Genomic DNA, 10,314 nt, shown 5'->3' on the forward strand with positions numbered 1-10,314 from the left:
GACGTTATGAGTGTGGTATAATATTTCATTGAAAGGTGACAGGGCCAGAAAGAGTTAATCAACTCACAGACTGACCTGACCCATGGGTGAACCTTAAGGACTGGTTAGGAAGATCTGTAAATTAATAGAGCTTTGAAATGCAAGTCTGCATTGTTAGTGGTAAAAGGGGAGATGTTTGCTCAGGGCTTGTGATGTAAGCAAACAAGTCTTGTCTATTGCTATAGTTTGAATTCAAAGATCAAAAAAGGAATATTAACATTTAGGAAGATACTTGAGTGAAATAGTATTATTGTCTATGTGTCTCTTTGAAGGTTGTGGTCACCTGTATCTGAATTGTTTTCTCAGGTCGAAAGGCTGCTGGAAATGTATAAAAACCCTGGGACACGATCCTTCTTCATCTCAGATCTGCTTTGGGTTTCAAGAGGGGGAAACCTTAAGCCACAAGGACTGAGATCCCCAGTCACTGACTGGAGCCACCCTGAATATGGACATTGGACTATAACCTATGGACTATTTTGGCAACTACAAGCTCATCTCTGCTATGTATCTGAACCTCAAGAGTTGAATTCAAGTCTGTCTGTATCTTGATCTTTTAACCAACACACTCTCTCTTTTTTCTTTTTAAATAAATTTAAGCTTAGTTAATAAGAATTGGCTGTGGCGTGTATTTTGGGTAAGATCTAAGTTATAATTGGACCTGGGTGTGTGGCTGATCCTTTGGGATTGGAAGAACCTTTTCTTTTATATGATGAGATAAGATTTTCAGGAATCATCATCATATCTGACAGGTGTGTCTGGCCAGAGGCCTGAGGCTGGGCACTTTAAGGGAACTGCGGGGTTTGGGCTTCTGAGTAACCAGTGAGGTACTACAGAAGCTGTTTTGTGCTGGTTCGTAAATCTAAGTATTGGAATAACCACCAGCATTTGGGTTTTGTCTGCCCGGTTTGGTTTCCAGTTCACCCTGATTGAGTGACCTCAGCTGGCTCCCACGGGCAGCACCGTCACAATGATACATCTGAAAGAAGGGAGCAGAAGGAGACTCCACCAATTGGAAGGCACGAGATGCACTGTCCTAGGGATGGGGGTTCCACGACCACCACTCCCAAGAGGAGGAGGAGGAGGAGGGTGGTGGTGGTTGGGGACAACCTCCTCAGGGGGACTGAGTCATCTATCTGCCACCCCGACCGAGAAAACCGAGAGGTCTTCTGCTTGCCAGGAGCTAGGATTCACGATGTGACAGAGAGACTGCCAAGACTCATCAAGCCCTCGGATCGCTACCCCTTCCTGCTTCTCCACTTGGGCACCAATGATACTGCCAAGAATGATCTTGAGCGGATCACTGCAGACTACGTGGCTCTGGGAAGAAGGATAAAGGAGTTTGAGGCGCAAGTGGTGTTCCCGTCCATCCTCCCTGTGCAGGGAAAAGGCCTGGGTAGGGATCGTCGAATTGTGGAAGTCAATGAATGGCTACGCAGGTGGTGTCGGAGAGAAGGCTTTGGATTCTTCGACCATGGGATGGTGTTCCAAGAAGGAGGAGTGCTAGGCAGAGACGGGCTCCACCTAACGAAGAGAGGGAAAAGCATCTTGCAAGCAGGCTGGCTACCCTAGTGAGGAGGGCTTTAAACTAGGTTCACCGGGGGAAGGAGACCAAAGCCCCGAGGTAAGTGGGGAAATGGGATACCGGGAGGAAGCCCGAGCAGGAGAGCGCAAGAGGAGAAGACTCCTGTCTCAGACCGAGAAAGCGGGACAATCAGCGAGTTATCTTAAGCGCCTAGACACAAACCCAAGAAGCCTGGGAAACAAGCAGGGAGAACTGGAAGTCCTGGCACAGTCAAGGAGCTATGATGTGATTGGAATAACAGAGACTTGGTGGGATAACTCACATGACTGGAGCACTGTCATGGATGGATATAAACTGTTCAGGAAGGACAGGCAGGGCAGAAAAGTTGGGGGAGTTGCATTGTATGTCAGAGAGCAGTATGACTGCTCAGAGCTCCGGTATGAAACTGCAGTAAAACCAGAGAGGCAGTGACCATGAGATGGCCGAGTTCAGGATCCTGACACAAGGAAGAAAGGAGAGCGGCAGAATACAGACCCTGCACTTCAGAAAAGCAGACTTTGACTCCCTCAGGAAGCTGATGGGCAGGATCCCCTGGGAAAATAACATGAGGGGGAAAGGAGTCCAGGAGAGCTGGCTGTATTTTAAAGAATCCTTATTGAGGCTGCAGGAAAAAAACATCCCGATGTGTAGGAAGAATAGTAAATATGGCAGGCGACCAGCTTGGCTTAACAGTGAAATCCTTGCTGATCTTAAAGGCAAAAGAAGAAGCTTACAAGAAGTGGAAAATTGGACAAATGGCCAGGGAGGAGTATAAAAGTATTGCTCAGGCACGCAGGAGTGAAATCAGGAAGGCCAAATCACACTTGGAGTTGCAGCTAGCGAGAGATGTTAAAAGTAACAAGAAGGGTTTCTTCAGGTATGTTAGCAACAAGAAGAAAGTCAAGGAAAGTGTGGGCCCCTTACTGAATGAGGGAGGCAACCTAGTGACAGAGGATGTGGAAAAAGCTAATGTACTCAATGATTTTTTTGCCTCTGTCTTCACGAACAAGGTCAGCTCCCAGACAGCTGCACTGGGCAGCACAGTATGGGGAGGAGGTGACCAGCCCTCTGTGGAGAAAGAAGTGGTTCGGGACTATTTAGAAAAGCTGGATGAGCACAAGTCCATGGGGCCGGATGCACTGCATCCGAGGGTGCTAAAGGAGTTGGCGGATGTGATTGCAGAGCCATTGGCCATTCTCTTTGAAAACTCATGGCAATCGGGGGAGGTCCCAGATGACTGGAAAAAGGCTACTGTAGTGCCCATCTTTAAAAAAGGGAAGGAGGAGGATCTGGGGAACTACAGGTCAGTCAGCCTCACCTCAGTACCTGGAAAAATCACGGAGCAGGTCTTCAAGGAATCAATTCTGATGCACTTAGAGGAGAGGAAAGTGATCAGGAACAGTCAGCATGTATTCACCAAGGGCAAGTCATGCCTAACTAACCTAATTGCCTTCTATGAGGAGATAACTGGCTCTGTGGATGAGGGGAAAGCTGTGGACGTGTTATTCCTTGACTTTAGCAAAGCTTTTGATACAGTCTCCCACAGTATTCTTGCCAGCAAGTTAAAGAAGTATGAGCTGGATGAATGGATAAGCTGGATAGAAAGCTGGCTAGATCATCGGGCTCAACGGGTAGTGATCAACGGCTCCATGTCTAGTTGGCAGCCGGTTTCAAGTGGAGTGCCCCAAGGATCGGTCCTGGGGCCGGTTTTGTTCAATACCTTCATTAACGATCTGGAGGATGGTGTGGACTGCACCCTCAGCAAGTTTGCAGATGACAGTAAACTGGGAGGAGTGGTAGATACACTGGAGGATAGGGATAGGACACAGAGGGACCTAGACAAATTAGAGGACTGGGCCAAAAGAAACCTGATGAGGTTCAACAAGGACAAGTGCAGAGTCCTGCACTTAGGATGGAAGAATCCCATGCACTGTTACAGACTAGGGACCAAGTGACTAGGCAGCAGTTCTGCAGAAAATGTCCTAGGGGTTACAGTGGACGAGAAGCTGGATATGAGTCAACAGTGTGCCCTTGTTGCCAAGAAGGCTAACGGCATTTTGGGCTTTATAAGTAGGGTCTTTCCAGCCTTCCTTTCTTTTAGACCCCCTGAGGATATAGCAGCCATATTTTCCCCAAATCTTCATCAGTTTTCTGAATGAAGCATCATACTTTTTCCAAACACTAGACTATGGGGAAGCTGTGACGCGCTTATAGTGTTGGGAGAATGGTTTGTCAGTCCTTGGTTTTTTATTCACAACCCCTAGAGCGCGTGCTCCGGGTTTGTGAATATGGGCATTTTCGCACACACAGTTTTCTCAGGGCTTGTTGTGGTGGTGGCCGCCGAGGAACTGGAGTTGTGTTTGTGTGGTTGGTTCTCAAAGGCCTTGATAAAGGCATCGTCGAGCTGTTGACAGATTTTCAGAAAAGAAGCAGTGCAAGCCCCCCACTGCTTGTTTTTAGATTTATGCAACCCCGAGGTTCCTAACCCATTACACTCCATCATCAACCGTCACTTCTTAATCATTCATTTACCTGAGTGATGTCTTTTCCATTCACCTTGTCCCGTGGTGACTCCCCCGAGCTGCATTCGCCTTTCTCCTCTAGGGGAGCAGACAATGAGAGGTGGTCACGCTCATTAGGGTGCCTCACGAGGGTTTGGGTTTCGGGTTCCAGCGTATCCATCAACGGCTGAGTCAAAGGGCCCTCGTCGCAACTGTCGCTGATGTAGCGCTTTTCCCACACAAGTCTAAAGGCCCTCGGGGCTAAAACAAAGTCTGACATTCTCACGGGGGTGGTGAAGGAGTCCATGTCTCCATAATCTCTAAAGCATGCGTTCTGGGTAAAAGAGGGCCTCTTCTGCCTCGGTGCTGGGACTTATGGGGTGATGGTACTGCACTCTGACTGCAGAGGGTACTGGGAGGAGTTCTTAGAGGGGTCACAGGACCCGCTCCTGGGGGGTCACCCTGCCCTGGAACACCCCCGATTGGTCAAACCTGCTCTCAGGGCTGTCCTATGCAGCCAAAACCCATCGTGATTGGTAGAGGGCGGTGGGAGGAGTTCTTAGAGGGGTCACACGAACCACTTCTGGACGGGTCACCCCGGCCTGGAACACCCCCTGATTGGTCAAATCTCCTCTCGGGGCGGGCCTATGGGGGCAAAACCCATCGTGATTGGTAGAGGGCGGTGGGAGGAGCTCTTAGACGGGTCACACGACCCACTTCTGGACAGATCACCCCACCCAGGAAACCCCCCCGATTGGTCAAATCTGCTCTCAGGGCGGTCCTATGGGGAACAAAACCCATCCGGATTGGTAGAAGGCAGTGGGAGAAGTTCTTAGATGGGTCACATGACACCCTTTGCTTCCGGTCATGTGTCCGCCATGGGTGGGACTTCTAGTGACAGGTGGTTGGTGCTTAAGGGGTCAAGGAGCAGGTTTTGAGGGGTCAAGGGGAGGGGTTAGTTTATTGACGGTAGGGCCCTTATACTACTACCAGACACCCTTGGAGGCCCTTGCCTTCCCAAGGGGTGGCTTTGTAAATTTAGCATCAGGTGTTCTTGAACGAGAGTCCTTGGACATTTGGGACTTCACTTTGTTTTGAAGCTTAGTGCAGGTTTTCTTGAGGCACATCAACATCCGTTTGAGAATTGGAACTTTGCTCCTTGAAGGGGATGATGTCCTAGCTCTAGAGGCCTTTGGTGACTTTGGGGGAGAACCGTCAGGACTCCCAGTTGTTTTCTCCCCAACTTGCGAAAGCCCTGTTGTACTTGTAGCAATGGACACCATCTTTGGTTGCTTTCTGGGAGCCGTTTTCCCCATTCCATCCTGCGTCTTTCTCCTGTCTGCTGGAAGGAGCCACACCACTGGCATCTTTTTGTGGTTGGATGATGCTGAGGAGTCTCCTGGAGTCCATCGCTGTGGGATTCCATGGGATCTTCCGGGCAAGTCAGCACCTGCAGAGCCAGCTGGTCTCTTCCGTCGAAGCTCACTGCACTTCTTGCAGACTCTAATTGGCAGCTGATCCCTGAAGAGCTTTGAATTCACAGTTCCATCGAGCCCATGTGGATCCATGATGTCTCGAAGACCATGCAGCTCAGCAGATGTCTCCTCCTGAGTTTTCTTACCCTTCATCTTTCCTGGATATGTCTTACGGCACTGCTGGCAGACTGAGACCTGGCCCGCCAAGGGGCGGGAGCTGCTCATCATTTCCATCAGGTGCTTCAGCTGCAGGTCGTGTGCAGCCTGCCCAGCAATGAGAGAGTCAAGGGTGGATCTTGTTAGCTGCTCAGAGCCTGGGGCCTCTGGGGCAACCTGGTGGCTTTGGGTCCTGGGATGATCTGCCCAGCCCTCACCTGCCTGTGCCCCTGGCCCCAGACAAGAGCCTTCTCCCAAGAGAAACTTCCTCTCCATGTGCAGCTCCAGCTTCTCTTCAGTCCCTTTGGTGCCGCTCACACTGGTAAGGGGCTTTCTCAACTCGCTCCTATAGAGGTGGAGTGTGGCTGTGAGCGTCTTCTCTGCTATTGCCGTCTCTCTCATGAGGGGAGCATCTCTGTGCGACTCTCTCACCATCTTTGGGAACGCCTCCATTTGGATCTCTGAGCATTTCTGAGCAATGTGATCCTGCAGCTTGACCACCACCGTGGGCACAAGCCTGGCCAGGATGGCATCAGGGGATGCCATGATCCTGTGGGCCTTTTGGGGCAGGGGTCCAGAGGGGCAGACACATGGCTCCTGGATCGCCTGTGCACGCTGAGGGCTGGTGTTGGATCTGAGGGGCTCCGGGACCTTTGCTGGAAATCCACTTTTGGGCCGATCTGTGTCTAATATCAATTGCTGCTTGGTGTTCCGCTCACTCAGCAATGGCTCCCCTGGGATGGGGGTTTGTGGAGCTGGAGGCAGAAGAGCTGTGTGGGGTTTCTGGGGGGTGAGGGGTAAGCCCTGCTCATGCTGGAGTCTCTTTGTCTGCACGTGACAGTCCAGTTCCTCCAGGACTTCACAGCTTAGGAAAGGGACCCTGCTCATGTTGAACTTCACCCTGGGGTCTCTGTCCGGTGGGCGCAGAGCAGGGATGTTAGGGATCATCTTGGCCAGAGACTCTGTGTATGGGGTAGGAGCCCCCAGTTGACTCTGCAGATGCTTCTGGCGGATGTTGAAGTCTAAGCCACGGACTGACGTCTGGTCCAGACCCACGGTCTGCTCTCCCCGGTCTCGTCTGCTGTGGGCAGGAGGCCTGGGGAGAGGCTGGGCTTGGATGGGATGAGCGGATCCTTCCCAGCCCCCGACTGGCATGATCTCCCCTGTGTGGCGGAGGGGCTCTGACTGAATCATGGCGGCTTCTCTCAGGGAAAAGGAGCTGGGACTCCGGAGGGCAGAGGTGGTGGATTCCCTAGAGGAGTAGGAGAACTGGCTCATGGCAGATGTCGACACACTCGGCCTGTGGGAGAGAGCAGACAGGGACAGATGAGACATGGCTCTGCTGAGCAAAGGCAGGGCTTGGTCACAGCCTTCCAACAGTAGTGCAATGGGGCAGTGCCTAGGCATGCATTGCACACCACAGCCTGACACAAGGACATCAGCTGGGTAACGAAGGACCGAGAGGGGGAGCCGGCACTCATTTTATCTAGAACGATAACCCCTTCGTCACACGCACATGTGCAGCACCTAGCACAATGGGGCCTTCAGCATGATTGGGGACCTACTGCTATTTGAATAGAAAGATTAGCTAATGACAATTGGTTTGGGGGAGGAAGATGTGAGCATGTGGGTGTAACCCTCGCCAGAGGATGTTGTGAAGGCCAAGACTATAAACTATAAAAGGAATTAGATAAATTCATCAATGGCTATTAGCGAAGGTGGGCAGGGATGGTGTCCTAGTCTCTGTTTGTCTGCAGCTGGGAATGGGCGACAGAGGATGGATCATTTGATGATTCCCTTTTCTGGCCATTCCCTCTGCTGCACTGGCATTGGCCAGTTTTGGAAGACAGGATACTGGGCTAGACGAACCTTTGTCTGACCCAGTCTGGCTGTTCTTATGTTCTTACATTCTAACCCACTGGAAAACTGTCCTGTTCTAATGGCTGATACCCTAGAGGCTAACAACTTACTATTGCTCCCAGTTAATGGAGTTTCTCCGGCGGTGGAGGTCTGTGCTATGGTCCTGAAAGTCCTGGCTGATGACTCGTGTTTGGGGTGTATCAGGTGGTGTCCCACTCACTGCTTGTCTGGTGCCTACTCTGGGGATGGGATTAGCTCTCGAGGTCCATGCCCCTTCCAATTGTCGCATGTGGTCACTGTCACTCCCACAGTGACCCAGACAGTTCTCCTGTTCACTGCCCCGCCGGTCCATGCCATGCCCTCGGGGGCTGGTAGGGAAACCTGGGCCCACACTTCACACTGGGGTCCAGGCCAGGGACCCTCAACCCAGCAGTTCTGGGCTTTCCTCTCCCAGCCTGGACTGCTTCCTACTACCCCTGGTCCCCTCCTTGCTCTGGGTGCACCAGCTCCAAACACTGCCCCTCTTCCCAGGGAGGGGCTGCCCTTCCCCTGCCGCAGCCCCTGTCTGGTGCCAGCTTCCTGGCTTTATAGGCCCCGTCTATTCCTGCCAGCTGAGCCTGCTTGGGATCAGTTCCCTGCTCCCCAGCTCTTCCTGCAGGTGCAGCCTGTGGAATTCATGGGCCTGCCTGGCCACCTGAGCCCCTTCCAGTGCTGTGTGGGGTGGACACCCCCTCGCAGGGTGTCATTGGATTGCTTTTTCCTTCAAACACAGCACGGGCAGGTTCTAGACAGTCCCCTGCCGGCAGCTATCGCCCTACAGAAGGATTCGATCCTACTCACAACCCCAACTTGTAGTCTCTGCATTGAATTTCTGATCATCCCTCTCCTCACTTTCACTGGTATCTCACCTTGGAAGCTAAAGCCTCTTAGTGACTTTTTCCCTGTTATTTTAGGATCCTGGAGTGTCTGGTTTTCCCTGCTCCCTCCTCTCTACATTCACTCTCCCCTCCCACCCAGCCCCCAGTCTGGTGCCCCCTGGTCAGTTGCCTTACGGTATCAGAACTTCATCCAGGTGTCTGGCCACGTACTGTAGCCTCCTCTCAACCAGCCTGAGGCGCTGAGCCAAGGGGAGCTTCTCCAGGTGCACAGGGCAGCTGTGGAACAGAGAGAGCAGATAGCTGAGTGCAGGCCCTGCCCTCAGGCCCTCTTTTACCCAGAGGGGAGGCACCGAAAGGCTCCCTGTCCCCTTCTCCACTGAGACAGCCTCCTCCCCTGCAATACCCGGGCCTTGGATGTTCTGGTTTGGGGTTAGCTGGATTGTTAGGTGAGCCCTGTCTAGTGCTGAGGAGGTGAGAGTGTATCCTACTGGCAGCGTATGTGTCATGTCCTGCCCACAGAAGCTAATCAACATATAGGATAACAGCCTACTATAGCTACCAACTAATACAGCTACCTCTTCAGCGCTAAGGGGTGTTTTATGCTGGAGAGCTGAAGGTCCAGGGTTCAAATCCTGCTAGGAACCCCTGCTGGGGGACTGGAGAAGGGGCTGTTACACAAGTGCTGCTGGATCCCTATCACTGTACCAGAAAGGCCAGCCTTCCTCCAGATCTGTCCACCTCACCTCCCTGGGGTGCACAGGGCTGCTCCCAGAAAGCATTTTCTCCCCCTCTTGGGAGGGGAGGATGGTCCGGTCCAGTCAACACAATCTACCCTCCACCACCACTGCCCCAGGTTAAATGAACTGTATGATGCTCGAGGAAGGGAATGACCCACGGTATGATGCGTGGGGGTGGATTAGAGATGGCAACTTCTGCTGGGTGGGAATGAATTGCATGAGTCTAAAGGAGAAGAGTTCCTTGCGTGCATGGGCGCCAACTTATATGGGCTTGTGGGGCTAAAGCCCCAGGAATATTCACAATCAGGGGCTCTGCTCCACCAATATTTGGAGCTAGGTTTCTCCCCTGCTTGGAGCGCAGGGGAGTCAGAGGGCTCTGGGCTGCCTGCAACCGCGGGGAGCCCAGAGCCCTTTAAATCCAAGCCGCGGCCGGGAATCAGAGGGCTCTGGGATCCCCGCGGCTGCCGGCAGCCCAGAGCCCTTTAAATCTCAGCCGCGGCCGGGAGTCAGAGGGCTCTGCGCTGCCAGCAGCCGCGGGGAGCCCAGAGCCCTTTAAATCCCAGCCGCGGCCGGGAGTCAGAGGGCTCTGGGCTGCCGGCAGCGGCGGGGAGCCCAGAGCCTTTTAAATCCCAGCCACGGCCGGGAATCAGAGGGCTCTGGGCTGCCTGCAGCAGAGGGCTCTGGGCTGCCTGCAACCGCAGGGAGCCCAGAGCCCTTTAAATCTCAGCCGCAGCTGGGAGTCAGAGGGCTCTGGGCTGCCTGCAGCAGAGGGCTCTGGGCTGCCTGCAACCGCGGGGAGCCCAGAGCCCTTTAAATCTCAGCCGCAGCCGGGAGTCAGAGGGCTCTGCACTGCCCGCAGGGGCAGGGAGCCCAGAGCCCTTTGAATCCCAGCCCCTGGCCGCTGATTGTCCCCTCCCCAGACCCCTGTCCCAACTGCACCCCAGGACCCCCACCCCCTATCTAAGCACCATTGGTCCTTGTCCCCTGATTACCCCCTCCCGAGACCCCTGCCCCTAACGGCCCCTTGGGACCCCAGCCCCTAGCTAAGCCTCCCTTCTCCTTGTCCCCAACTGCCCCCTCCTGAGACCCCACCCAACTTCCCCCAGG

At 53.2% G+C, this 10,314-nt stretch overlaps 1 protein-coding gene across 1 annotated transcript; it reads right to left on the reverse strand.

Moving 5' to 3' along the window:
• Window positions 1-5,026: 5,026 nt before the first annotated feature.
• On the reverse strand, window positions 5,027-8,836 carry LOC120397109. The gene is made up of 2 exons (XM_039522620.1): window positions 8,645-8,836; window positions 5,027-7,032 (listed from the first exon to the last, which is right to left on the reverse strand). The coding sequence occupies exon 2, from the start codon at window positions 7,008-7,010 to the stop codon at window positions 5,088-5,090; it is 1,923 nt and encodes a 640-aa protein (XP_039378554.1). The 5' UTR covers window positions 7,011-7,032; window positions 8,645-8,836; the 3' UTR covers window positions 5,027-5,087.
• Between the last annotated feature and the right edge of the window lie 1,478 nt (window positions 8,837-10,314).

Source organism: Mauremys reevesii, linkage group 2 (genome assembly GCF_016161935.1).
Source record: "Mauremys reevesii isolate NIE-2019 linkage group 2, ASM1616193v1, whole genome shotgun sequence".
In the NCBI taxonomy this organism is placed as follows: Eukaryota; Metazoa; Chordata; order Testudines; family Geoemydidae; genus Mauremys; species Mauremys reevesii.